Source organism: Rutidosis leptorrhynchoides, chromosome 1 (genome assembly GCF_046630445.1).
Source record: "Rutidosis leptorrhynchoides isolate AG116_Rl617_1_P2 chromosome 1, CSIRO_AGI_Rlap_v1, whole genome shotgun sequence".
NCBI classification, from domain to species: Eukaryota; Viridiplantae; Streptophyta; class Magnoliopsida; order Asterales; family Asteraceae; genus Rutidosis; species Rutidosis leptorrhynchoides.
Window position 1 is genome coordinate 260,777,652 of NC_092333.1, and position 14,819 is coordinate 260,792,470.

A 14,819-nucleotide genomic window follows, 5' to 3' on the forward strand; every position below is an offset into this window, starting at 1 on the left:
TTTCATATAGAATTGTAGTAGTTGAATTGTATATTAGCTACTAAGTATGAACTTAACGGGTAGGAACTACCCGAATTTAAACTTATAAAACGCTAATATGAAGAAAAAGCTTTTATAAATGAGTTCATATTATGCTATGAAATACTATTAACTACTCTTAATATTCTGTATGATTAACTTGTTCCATTTGACTATTTTGAAGGAAATGGCACCGACTACTCGACACACCGTGAATATGAATGAAGAGGAATTCCGTACTTTTCTAGCTTCAAACATAGCCGCAGTACAGGCTGCGCTACATACCAACAATAACCTTGGATCTAGCAGTACAGGAAATCGTGTAGGATGCACCTACAAAGAATTCACTGCCTGCAAACCTTTAGAATTTGATGGAACCGAAGGACCGATCGGATTGAAACGGTGGACCGAGAAGGTCGAATCGGTATTTGCCATAAGTAAGTGTACTGAAGAGGACAAAGTGAAGTATGCTATGCATACCTTCACAGGTTCTGCATTAACATGGTGGAATACCTATCTAGAGCAAGTGGGACAAGACGATGCGTACGCACTACCGTGGTCAGCATTCAAGCACTTGATGAACGAGAAGTACCGTCCCAGAACCGAGGTCAATAAGCTCAAGACAGAACTTAGAGGGTTACGAACCCAAGGATTTGATATTACCACGTACGAAAGACGATTCACAGAATTGTGCCTATTGTGTCCGAGAGCATTCGAAGATGAGGAAGAGAAGATCGACGCGTTTATGAAAGGATTACCGGAAAGAATCCAAGAAGATATAAGTTCACACGAGCCCGCCTCTATACAACAGGCATGTAGAATGGCTCACAAACTAGTGAACCAGATTGAAGAAAGAATTAAAGAACAGACTGCTGAAGAGGCCAATGTGAAGCAAGTCAAAAGAAAGTGGGAGGAAAACGGTGATAAGAATCACCAATACAACAACAACAGCAATTACAACAATAATCGCAACAATTATCCCAACAATCACAACATCAATCGCAACTACAACAAACGGCCCAACAACAACAACAACAACAACAACAATAACAGCAACTACAACAATCATCCCAACAACAATAATAACCGCTACAACAACAACAATCAGAAGTAGCTATGCCAAAGGTGTGAAAAGTATCACTCGGGGTTCTGCACCAAATTTTGCAATAAGTGTAAAAGAAATGGTCATAGCGCGATGAAGTGTGAGGTCTACGGACCAGGGGTTAACAGAACGAAAGGAACAAATGGTGTCGGAACGAGTAATGGCGGAGCAAGTAGTGTCGGAGCAAGTTATGCCAATGTAGTTTGTTATAAATGTGGAAAACCGGGCCACATTATTAGAAATTGCCCGAACCAGGAGAACACGAATGGACAAGGCCGCAGAAGAGTTTTCAATATTAATGCGGCAGAGGCACAGGAAGACCCGGAGCTTGTTACGGGTACGTTTCTTATTGACAATAAATCTGCTTATGTTTTATTTGATTCGGGTGCGGATAGAAGCTATATGAGTAGAGATTTTTGTGCTAAATTAAGTTGTCCATTGACGCCTTTGGATAGTAAATTTTTACTCGAATTAGCAAATGGTAAATTAATTTCAGCAGATAATATATGTCGGAATCGAGAAATTAAACTGGTTAGCGAAACATTTAAGATTGATTTGATACCAGTAGAGTTAGGGAGTTTTGATGTGAAAATCGGTATGGACTGGTTGAAAGAAGTGAAAGCAGAGATCATTTGTTACAAAAATGCAATTCGCATTATACGAGAAAAAGGAAAACCCTTAATGGTGTACGGAGAAAAGGGCAACACGAAGCTACATCTTATTAGTAATTTGAAGGCACAAAAACTAATAAGAAAAGGTTGCTATGCTATTCTAGCACACGTCGAGAAAGTACAAACTGAAGAAAAGAGCATCAATGATGTTCCCATTACAAAAGAATTTCCCGATGTATTTCCGAAAGAATTACCGGGATTACCCCCACATCGATCCGTTGAATTTCAAATAGATCTTGTACCAGGAGCTGCACCAATAGCTCGTGCTCCTTACAGACTCGCACCCAGCGAGATGAAAGAACTGCAAAGCCAATTACAAGAACTTTTAGAGCGTGGTTTCATTCGACCAAGCACATCACCGTGGGGAGCTCCTGTTTTGTTTGTCAAGAAGAAAGATGGTACATTCAGGTTGTGTATCGACTACCGAGAGTTGAACAAACTTACCATCAAGAACCGCTACCCACTACCGAGAATCGATGACTTATTTGATCAACTACAAGGCTCGTCTGTTTATTCAAAGATTGACTTACGTTCCAGGTATCATCAAATGCGGGTGAAAGAAGATGATATTCCAAAGACTGCTTTCAGAACACGTTACGGTCATTACGAGTTTATGGTCATGCCGTTTGGTTTAACTAATGCACCAGCTGTGTTCATGGACCTTATGAACCGAGTGTGTGGACCATACCTTGACAAGTTTGTCATTGTTTTCATTGATGACATACTTATTTACTCAAAGAATGACCAAGAACACGGTGAACATTTGAGAAAGGTGTTAGAAGTATTGAGGAAGGAAGAATTGTACGCTAAGCTTTCAAAGTGTGCATTTTGGTTGGAAGAAGTTCAATTCCTCGGTCATATAGTGAACAAAGAAGGTATTAAAGTGGATCCGGCAAAGATAGAAACTGTTGAAAAGTGGGAAACCCCGAAAACTCCAAAACACATATGCCAGTTTTTAGGACTAGCTGGTTACTACAGAAGGTTCATCCACGACTTTTCCAGAATAGCAAAACCCTTGACTGAATTAACGCATAAAGGGAAGAAATTTGAATGGAATGATGAACAAGAGAAAGCGTTTCAGTTATTGAAGAAAAAGCTAACTACGGCACCTATATTGTCATTGCCTGAAGGGAATGATGATTTTGTGATTTATTGTGACGCATCAAAGCAAGGTCTCGGTTGTGTATTAATGCAACGAACGAAGGTGATTGCTTATGCGTCTAGACAATTGAAGATTCACGAACAAAATTATACGACGCATGATTTGGAATTAGGCGCGGTTGTTTTTGCATTAAAGACTTGGAGGCACTACTTATATGGGGTCAAAAGTATTATATATACCGACCACAAAAGTCTTCAACACATATTTAATCAGAAACAACTGAATATGAGGCAGCATAGGTGGATTGAATTATTGAATGATTACGACTTTGAGATTCGTTACCACCCGGGGAAGGCAAATGTGGCAGCCGATGCCTTGAGCAGGAAGGACAGAGAACCCATTCGAGTAAAATCTATGAATATAATGATTCATAATAACCTTACTAGTCAAATAAAGGAGGCTCAACAAGGAGTTTTAAAGAAGGGAAATTTAAAGGATGAAATACCCAAAGGATCGGAGAAGCATCTTAATATTCGGGAAGACGGAACCCGGTATAGGGCTGAAAGGATTTGGGTACCAAAATTTGGAGATATGAGAGAAATGGTACTTAGAGAAGCTCATAAAACTAGATACTCAATACATCCTGGAACGGGGAAGATGTACAAGGATCTCAAGAAACATTTTTGGTGGCCGGGTATGAAAGCCGATGTTGCTAAATACGTAGGAGAATGTTTGACGTGTTCTAAGGTCAAAGCTGAGCATCAGAAACCATCAGGTCTACTTCAACAACCCGAAATCCCGGAATGGAAATGGGAAAACATTACCATGGATTTCATCACTAAATTGTCAAGGACTGCAAGTGGTTTTGATACTATTTGGGTAATAGTTGATCGTCTCACCAAATCAGCACACTTCCTGCCAATAAGAGAAGATGACAAGATGGAGAAGTTAGCACGACTGTATTTGAAGGAAGTCGTCTCCAGACATGGAATACCAATCTCTATTATCTCTGATAGGGATGGCAGATTTATTTCAAGATTCTGGCAGACATTACAGCAAGCATTAGGAACTCGTCTAGACATGAGTACTGCCTATCATCCACAAACTGATGGGCAGAGCGAAAGGACGATACAAACGCTTGAAGACATGCTACGAGCATGTGTTACTGATTTCGGAAACAGTTAGGATCGACATCTACCGTTAGCAGAATTTTCCTACAACAACAGCTACCATTCAAGCATTGAGATGGCGCCGTTTGAAGCACTTTATGGTAGAAAGTGCAGGTCTCCGATTTGTTGGAGTGAAGTGGGGGATAGACAGATTACGGGTCCGGAGATTATACAAGAAACTACCGAGAAGATCATCAAAATTCAACAACGGTTGAAAACCGCCCAAAGTCGACAAAAGAGCTACGCTGACATTAAAAGAAAAGATATAGAATTTGAAATTGGAGAGATGGTCATGCTTAAAGTTGCACCTTGGAAAGGCGTTGTTCGATTTGGTAAACGAGGGAAATTAAATCCAAGGTATATTGGACCATTCAAGATTATTGATCGTGTCGGACCAGTAGCTTACCGACTTGAGTTACCTCAACAACTCGCGGCTGTACATAACACTTTCCACGTCTCAAATTTGAAGAAATGTTTTGCTAAAGAAGATCTCACTATTCCGTTAGATGAAATCCAAATCAACGAAAAACTTCAATTCATCGAAGAACCCGTAGAAATAATGGATCGTGAGGTTAAAAGACTTAAGCAAAACAAGATACCAATTGTTAAGGTTCGATGGAATTCTCGTAGAGGACCCGAGTTCACCTGGGAGCGTGAAGATTAGATGAAGAAGAAATACCCGCATCTATTTCCAGAAGATTCGTCAACACCTTCAACAGCATAAAATTTCGGGACGAAATTTATTTAACGGGTAGGTACTGTAGTGACCCGAACTTTTCCATGTTTATATATATTAATTGAGATTGATATTTACATGATTAAATGTTTCCAACATGTTAAGTAATCAAACTTGTTAAGACTTGATTAATTGAAATATGTTTCATATAGACAATTGACCACCCAAGTTGACCGGTGATTCACGAAAGTTAAAACTTGTAAAAACCATATGATGACATATATATGGATATATATATAGTTAACATGATACTATGATAAGTAAACATATCATTAAGTATATTAACAATGAACTACATATGTAAAAACAAGACTACTAACTTAATGATTTTTAAACGAGACATATATGTAACGATTATCATTGTAAAGACATTTAATGTATATATATCATATTAAGAGATATTCATACATGATAATATCATGATAATATAATAATTTAAAATCTCATTTGATATTATAAACATTGGGTTAACAACATTTAACAAGATCATTAACCTAAAGGTTTCAAAACAACACTTACATGTAACGACTAACGATGACTTAACGACTCAGTTAAAATGTATATACATGTAGTGTTTTAATATGTATTTATACACTTTTGAAAGACTTCAATACACTTATCAAAATACTTCTACTTAACAAAAATGCTTACAATTACATCCTCGTTCAGTTTCATCAACAATTCTACTCGTATGCACCCGTATTCGTACTCGTACAATACACAGCTTTTAGATGTATGTACTATTGGTATATACACTCCAATGATCAGCTCTTAGCAGCCCATGTGAGTCACCTAACACATGTGGGAACCATCATTTGGCAACTAGCATGAAATATCTCATAAAATTACAAAAATATGAGTAATCATTCATGACTTATTTACATGAAAACAAAATTACATATCCTTTATATCTAATCCATACACCAACGACCAAAAACACCTACAAACACTTTAATTCTTCAATTTTCTTCATCTAATTGATCTCTCTCAAGTTCTATCTTCAAGTTCTAAGTGTTCTTCATAAATTCTACAAGTTCTAGCTACATAAAATCAAGAATACTTTCAAGTTTGCTAGCTCACTTCCAATTTTGTATGGTGATCATCCAACCTCAAGAAATCTTTGTTTCTTACAGTAGGTTATCATTCTAATACAAGGTAATAATCATATTCAAACTTTGGTTCAATTTCTATAACTATAACAATCTTATTTCAAGTGATGATCTTACTTGAACTTGTTTTCGTGTCATGATTCTGCTTCAAGAACTTCGAGCCATCCAAGGATCCGTTGAAGCTAGATCCATTTTTCTCTTTTCCAGTAGGTTTATCCAAGGAACTTAAGGTAGTAATGATGTTCATAACATCATTCGATTCATACATATAAAGCTATCTTATTCGAAGGTTTAAACTTGTAATCACTAGAACATAGTTTAGTTAATTCTAAACTTGTTCGCAAACAAAAGTTAATCCTTCTAACTTGACTTTTAAAATCAACTAAACACATGTTCTATATCTATATGATATGCTAACTTAATGATTTAAAACCTGGAAACACGAAAAACACCGTAAAACCGGATTTACGCCGTCGTAGTAACACCGCGGGCTGTTTTGGGTTAGTTAATTAAAAACTATGATAAACTTTGATTTAGAAGTTGTTATTCTGAGAAAATGATTTTTATTATGAACATGAAACTATATCCAAAAATTATGGTTAAACTCAAAGTGGAAGTATGTTTTCTAAAATGGTCATCTAGACGTCGTTCTTTCGACTGAAATGACTACCTTTACAAAAACGACTTGTAACTTAATTTTCCGACTATAAACCTATATTTTTTCTGTTTAGATTCATAAAATAGAGTTCAATATGAAACCATAGCAATTTGATTCACTCAAAATGGATTTAAAATGAAGAAGTTATGGGTAAAACAAGATTGGATAATTTTTCTCATTTTAGCTACGTGAAAATTGGTAACAAATCTATTCCAACCATAACTTAATCAACTTGTATTGTATATTATGTAATCTTGAGATACCATAGACACGTATACAATGTTTCGACCTATCATGTCGACACATCTATATATATTTCGGAACAACCATAGACACTCTATATGTAAATGTTGGAGTTAGCTATACAGGGTTGAGGTTGATTCCAAAATATATATAGTTTGAGTTGTGATCAATACTGAGATACGTATACACTGGGTCGTGGATTGATTCAAGATAATATTTATCGATTTATTTCTGTACATCTAACTGTGGACAACTAGTTGTAGGTTACTAACGAGGATAGCTGACTTAATAAACTTAAAACATCAAAATATATTAAAAGTGTTGTAAATATATTTTGAACATACTTTGATATATATGTATATATTGTTATAGGTTCGAGAATCAACCAGTGGCCAAGTCTTACTTCCCGACGAAGTAAAAATCTGTGAAAGTGAGTTATAGTCCCACTTTTAAAATCTAATATTTTTGGGATGAGAATACATGCAGGTTTTATAAATGATTTACAAAATAGACACAAGTACGTGAAACTACATTCTATGGTTGAATTATCGAAATCGAATATGCCCCTTTTTATTAAGTCTGGTAATCTAAGAATTAGGGAACAGACACCCTAATTGACGCGAATCCTAAAGATAGATCTATTGGGCCTAACAAACCCCATCCAAAGTACCGGATGCTTTAGTACTTCGAAATTTATATCATATTCGAAGGGTGTCCCGGAATGATGGGGATATTCTTATATATGCATCTTGTTAATGTCGGTTACCAGGTGTTCACCATATGAATGATTTTTATCTCTATGTATGGGATGTGTATTGAAATATGAAATCTTGTGGTCTATTATTATTATGATTTGATATTTGATATATATAGGTTAAACCTATAACTCACCAACATTTTTGTTGACGTTTTAAGCATGTTTATTCTCAGGTGATTATTAAGAGCTTCCGCTGTCGCATACTTAAATAAGGACGAGATTTGGAGTCCATGCTTGTATGATATTGTGTAAAAACTGCATTCAAGAAACTTATTTTGTTGTAACATATTTGTATTGTAAACCATTATGTAATGGTCGTGTGTAAACAGGATATTTTAGATTATCATTATTTGATAATCTACGTAAAGTTTTTTTTTAAAACCTTTATCTATGAAATAAAGGTTATGGTTTGTTTTAAAAATGAATGCAGTCTTTGAAAAACGTCTCATATAGAGGTCAAAACCTCGCAACGAAATCAATTAATATGTAACGTTTTTAATCAATAAGAACGGGACATTTCATGTATATGAAGCATGCGAGTATGTGCATCATTAACGTACAAATCATTCCTCTTTAAAAACATAAGCACAAGCTTCTATACATTTCTAATAAATTTCTGATAAGCTCGTTGCTAAACATACCTTGTAAAAGACCCTACTAGTAACCGATTAATCCCCGATTACTCCTTTTAAGAACAGCCCGTTACGATTTTTTAAAATCCGTTTAACACGGTCAACGTCAATAAATGGATCAAAATTGAATTTGGTAATCAAAGTCGGTTAAAGTCAAAATTGTTCAACATTTTAACATGAATTTAAAGTAGAACTTTAGAATTTTTGAAAAAAATAATAATTTTAGACAATTATATTAAAATTTATATTTATTTTTTTCTATATTTATACATAATTTTTTTGAAATTTAATACTCCAATTAATCCCCAATTAACATTCGAATTGAAAATTACTAATTCTAAATCCACCTAATGACTAATTTTGCAAGGTGATGATACCCACTATTTTTGTACATCCAAAGTAATATTTTGGTTTCTGTTTTACTGCAAATCGCGCTTCTCTTTTTGCCCCAAAATTCTCCTGTTTCCATCTCAGAACACCATTTTTTTATCATTTCAATTCTTTGTTTCTTCATATCATAATCATAATCCCATTTCAATTAATCTCATCTAATTATTATGTAACTGACACTGAAACCGATCAAAAATGGCTTCATTAATCGATCTGAATCTCTACCCTGATCCTCCTCCTCTGACTCCTAATACCGCAACCACAACCACTTCAACCTTCATCATCACCCCTAAAATCGAACCTAAATCGGAACCAATTGACGTACAGCCGATTGATATCCAACCACCTTCTAATTCAAATTCTAATTATGATAATTATACTAATTTCCTTCCTAACCCTAATTCTAATAATAATAATTTGAATTTGAATCCAATTTCGCATCCTCAGTCAGACGAAAACAATGTCTATTCAGAATTCAACAGAATTTCAGAAATGTTCCGTACAGCTTTTGCTCAGAAGACGCAAAATCACGACGATGTTTTCACCGATCCTGACGCACAAGCAATCGTTCCCGTTCCCGAAGAAGAATACGATAACCGGATCTCTAACGTTGCTTCGTCTCGCCGGAAGCTGCAACAACGGTCGTCGGAACTCGTTAGGGTTACGAACCTTGCGATTGAGGACGAAAGGTATTTTCGTGACGTTGTTAGGAAAACTAGGATGATTTATGATTCCCTTAGGGTTTTAGTTGTCATGGAAGATGAGAAACGTAGGTCCATGTCGTCTATAGCCTCATTCGATCGTGTTCCCCGTGCTCGTGGCGATTTAAAGGCTGCTTCTGTTATGAAAGAGCGCGGTTTATGGTTGAATCGCGATAAGCGGATTGTAGGGGCCATACCTGGTGTTCATGTTGGTGATGTTTTCTTTTTTAGAATGGAAATATGTGTTGTTGGAATGCATGGTCAAGTTCAGGCAGGGATTGATTACTTGACCTCTAGTCAAAGCTCTAATGGAGAGCCGATTGCTACAAGTGTGATTGTTTCAGGTGGTTATGAAGACGATGAAGATGCTGGTGATGTTATTGTTTATACTGGTCATGGTGGACAAGATAAAAATTCAAGACAAGTGGTTCATCAGAAACTAGAAGGTGGGAACCTTGCTATGGAAAGAAGTATGCATTATGGAATTGAGGTACGAGTGATTCGCGGGTTTCGGTACGAAGGTAGTATCAGTGGGAAGATTTACGTTTATGATGGACTTTATAAGATTGTTGAAGCTTGGTTTGATGTTGGTAAATCTGGTTTCGGGGTGTACAAGTTTAAGCTTGTTAGAATTGAGAATCAAATGGAAATGGGCAGTGCTGTTCTTAAGTTCGCTGAGAATCTTAGAACCAAACCGTTGGACGCTAGACCTACGGGATATATAAGTTTTGATATTTCCATGAAGAGGGAAAATATACCCGTGTTTTTATTTAATGACATTGATGATAATAACGAGCCAATGTATTATGAGTATTTAGTGAAGACGGTTTTCCCTCCTTTTGTGTATCACCTTGGGGCCAAGGGTGGTGGGTGTAACTGTATTGGCGGATGTTCACTAGATTGTTTTTGTGCCAAGAAAAATGGGGGTGACTTTGCTTATGATTCAAATGGTCTTCTTGTGAGGGGGAAACCATTGATATTTGAATGTGGACCCCACTGTCGTTGTCCGCCTAGTTGTCAAAATCGTGTAAGCCAAAACGGTGTGAGGAACAGATTTGAAGTATTTAGATCAAGAGAAACTGGTTGGGGAGTTAGATCATTAAACTTGATACAAGCTGGTTCTTTTATATGTGAATATACTGGAGTTGTTCTTACAAGGGAACAAGCACGATTGTTTACTATGAATGGGGATGCTTTAGTTTATCCAAATCGATTTGCAGAGAGATGGGCAGAATGGGGGGATTTGTCTCAAATATTCTCTGATTATGAACGTCCATCGTACCCGTCTGTTCCTCCTTTGGATTTTGGTATCGATGTATCTAGAATGAGGAATCTTGCTTGCTATATGAGTCACAGTTCATGTCCGAATGTTTTAGTGCAATTGGTGTTGTATGATCACTCTAATTTTTCGTTTCCTCACCTTATGCTTTTTGCTATGGAGAATATTCCACCCTTGCGGGAGCTTAGTCTTGATTATGGAGTTGCAGATGAGGTTACTGGGAAGTTATCCATTTGTAACTAGATCATTTTATGACTTATTGGTTTGCTTTTTTGCACTTCTCATTACAGATTTTCAGATATATCAGACAACAAGGTAAACACAGTTTCATATATTAAACCTCATCCTAAGTATTTATTATACTGCACCCGACTGTCTATTGCATCTTTGTTTGGCTGTTTTCCCCCTTTGTTGTAGTACCATTTTTTGTTCAACATCAACTTCTCTCCTATACAAGTCGATTAGTTATTTCTTGTACGTCTTTGGTTGGAGATGGTAGGTTGGTAGCCATTGCCTTTATCTTAGGCTAGCACATAGATCTAATATTACTTTTTTGGCCAAAGAAATTACTGTGCTTGGCTTAGTATGTTTTCCAACAGCCCATTCCCATTAATACGTTATATTATTTGTGCATAGTTACAAGTTAGTGCTATCAAGATCTTATTTCACTGGGTTTAATACCCTTGTTTACTTTTGTGCTATATTTCTTTTCAATTAGCATAGTACTTGCTTCAAAACTATCGAGTCTACTTATACTGGTTAGCCTATTATCATGTTTTCTGCTGTTCAGCCTTCGAGTTAGCTACTCTGGTTGCAAAAATCGCTACTCTAGGAGTACTCGGTCGGGACCTTGGAGGGAGTAATCGCCGAGTATTCCCGAGTAATTGTCGTATCGGACCATAGGTTGAGCCGAGTAATACCAAATTTTGCAACACTCGTGAATATCAGTGTTGTAAAATTCTCGATTAAACCTTCATTACTCCTTTTTAAGAACAGGCCGATCCGATTTTCTAATATCCGATAAATTAATCAGTCAACTTTGGCGAGTGGGTCATAATCGGATTTGTTGGTCAAAGTCGAATTTAGTTTGTAAAATTTGGTCAAAGTCAAAATTGGTTAACAATTTAACATGAATTTAAACTAGAATTTTAGATTTTTGAAAAATGAACGATTATGTTTATGTCTCTAGACAATTGTGTTAAAGTTTATGTTTTTTATTTTTACATATAATTTTGAAATTTATTATTCAAATGTATAAAAAGTCAATCCGATTAATCCCCGGTTAATCTCTGAGTTGCCTATTACCCCTCTGAGGGAATATTCCCCAAGCTGTGAGTTTTGCATTGTTGGTGAATACAAAAACATACCTCCAAGCAGAACATAATAATGTGAATAAGGAAATTCATTCATCTATTAAATGACTACATGATAAATGACCCTGTAGCATGAGAGCTTGTGAAGAAATATGTTATGGTACATTAAGTAATCACGTGTTAGGCATGTGATTCAATATGAGCCATTTCAAGTGAGTAAGTGTGAAGGATCTGATCTCATATAAGAGAACTTAGGGCACTGCTGAATCGGTTGTTAATTTCATAGTTGCTATAAATACTAGTTTAAATGTTATAGTAGTTAGCTTAGATTTGTATATGTGTGTAAACACTCTTCTCCCTTTATTCTTTATAAACTTTTGATTGTAATAACAATTTCATCTAATTGTGATTTCATTCTTGGTAATCAATTTCGAAGCCATTGTCTCGACTTATTTGAATTCAAGATCATATTAACATTACTTGAAAAATGTAAATTTTGATTCTTATTTTGTTTTTCTTCTCTTAGGCTTTGTGCTTCACTAATCAAGAGTTTTTTATTCTTCTCCATCAAATCCAACTTCGTGTTCAAATTCTTGTCAAATTTGTGGATATAATTGTTGAGTTGCTGGATTTGTTGTTTAAGTTCTTGAATCGAATCTATAACTCCAGCAGCCATTTAAGAGCTTTGAAACTTCTATTATTGATCTTTGATTTCACAAAAAAAAAAAAAAAAAAAAAAAATTGGTCCCGAAAAGTGCTCTTGATACCAATTGATATGATCTTCTTGAATTCAAATGAATTGAAGAAGATCTAGTAAACAACTAGGAAGCTTCACAAGAAGAATCAACTTCGAAATTGATTACCAAAATTTAAATCACAATAGATGAAATTGTTATTACAATCAAAAGTTTATTGAGAATAGAGGGAGAAGAGTGTTTACACACAGTCACACACATACAAATCTAAGCTAACTACTGTTACATTCAAACTAGTATCTATAGCAACTATGAAAAGAACGACTGATTCAGCAGTGCCCTAAGTTTGTTATACGCAGTGTTGTAAATCTCCTTATTTCTCTCCGAGATCTCGTTTTTAGAAGGCAGCCGAGACAAGATGTCCATCTCCCGAGATTTCCCGGTCAACGGGGTCAAACCTGATCAAAGCCACGATTTCTCGGATTTTCTCGTAAGATCTCTTAATTTCACATATTTTCTCACTTATTTCTTGGATTTTATTGTAAAATCTCGTTATCTCGTTATAAATTTATAATGTATATAAATATACATATTTTTATTCATATATATAAATTTATACTAAAAACTAAAAAGTCGACGTAAGTCAACGTCCGAGATCTCCCCGAGATTTTTCCGATATGCCGAGATCTCCCCAAAAATGTCCAAACGAGATCTCCCCGAGATCCGAGTTCTCCAACTTTGGTTATACGAGATCAGATCCTTCACACTTACTCACTTGAATTGGCTCATATTGAAATCACATGCCTGACACGTGATTACTTAATGGACCATAACAAAATATCTTTTGGCCCTCATAACATAATCTTCTTCTAATATAATTGGAAATTAATTTAAATTTTGTAATTTTGTAATTTTCTCTAATTAATATAATTATAGTTAAAATTATTATGAACAGGTTGCTGAAACAAGTTGTTAGTTTCTCAGTTTTAAGTTTTAACTAATGGCATGATCTTAGCAATTGGTCAGTAAAAACATTTTTATAAATTTAATCTAAGTTATCAATATCATATGAGGTTTCCGTTGATTCTGGTTCATTATGCAATTTTTGATATGCATCCTGTTATCTTTTGTCTACAGGTATACAATGATCGGTCGGCAACTTTTCTGTACCCATACCCAGAGTCTACAATCAAATCACATTTTATCTTTCTATGTTTCGAGTATCGATTCGCTAAACATTTCCATGTTGCGTTTCACTATCTTCCATTCACGGTTGTCAATATCTAAATATCATCTGAAAATATTGAGAATGCTACATCAAGACATTTTCAGTGCAAAGTTGAGTGGCGATCTTGCTCCAAGCGGTGTATGAAGTGTTTTAGTTGTCGACAAGTGATAAGATTACAGAGTATGTTGTAGACTTTCGTGTGCTAGGATCACCATTCCTGTTCATGTCTTTATGATTTATTATGTGAATATTAACTATAATATGTATGTATTGAAAATGTATTTGGCATGTCTATTTAATTGATTATTACGGTCTATTTTTTTCATTCATGAGGCATCAATTGTACTTGCTGATGGTTTGTATTTACATTTTCTCGTATCACATAGTTGTTTTCGATCATATTTAACATATGAATCATATGATTATGTTCCTTCGTACCTTCTCATTGCTGCATGCAAATTTGTGAATTTCGATACTCCTAATAATTAATGTCAATGGACAATGGCGGTTATGATCAGCTGACTTTTAATCGATGTGGCTATTATGGAGCCATAGGCACCAAATCATGAAGGAGACCGCCTTAGACATCGGCCATATATATAACGATTTTTTTTTTTTAATTGTTTGAAGGTTGCAAGGTGGAGGCTACAAGCGTATTCTAACCTATAATCTTTGTCGGCTTTTCTTTTCTTTTATTGACGTCTTGACTGCCGTTTAGAGCCTAAATTGAATTGCATGCAGGATTTAAAACCCATGAAAATTTGATTCTACCATTTTCATGGCGTCTCAATTTTATTTAACTTTTTTTTTTTTTTAAATTTCCTACTTATTGGCCGGAGGTCCATTCGGAAGCAATCTCTTTATCCGTCGAATAGAAAGAGGGATGACTTTCTCTACTTTTGAGAGTGTTTCTGAGTGGAGAAATGACTTGTTTTTATTCTCGGATAGGGGAAGGATTGTCTACATCTCACCTCCCCATACACCACTCATGTGGTATTGGGTTTTGTTATTGTTGT

The 14,819-nt window shown here is 35.5% G+C and overlaps 1 protein-coding gene across 2 annotated transcripts; it reads left to right on the top strand.

Moving 5' to 3' along the window:
- Positions 1 to 8,633: 8,633 nt before the first annotated feature.
- On the top strand, positions 8,634 to 14,128 carry LOC139886548 (histone-lysine N-methyltransferase family member SUVH9-like). 2 transcript variants are annotated; one of them, XM_071870389.1, is made up of 3 exons: positions 8,634 to 10,882; positions 13,531 to 13,596; positions 13,713 to 14,128. In XM_071870389.1, exon 1 carries the CDS (start codon positions 8,783 to 8,785, stop codon positions 10,808 to 10,810), a length of 2,028 nt encoding a protein of 675 aa, XP_071726490.1. In that variant the 5' UTR covers positions 8,634 to 8,782; the 3' UTR covers positions 10,811 to 10,882; positions 13,531 to 13,596; positions 13,713 to 14,128. The 2 variants fall into 2 exon arrangements, with proteins under 2 accessions (XP_071726490.1, XP_071726489.1); XM_071870388.1 differs by lacking the exon at positions 13,531 to 13,596.
- Positions 14,129 to 14,819: the final 691 nt, after the last annotated feature.

What these genes read in the sequence shown, in the direction of transcription:
- LOC139886548 (XM_071870389.1), top strand. Translation starts at nt 8,783, where the DNA reads ATGGCTTCATTAATCGATCTGAATCTCTACCCTGATCCTCCTCCTCTG.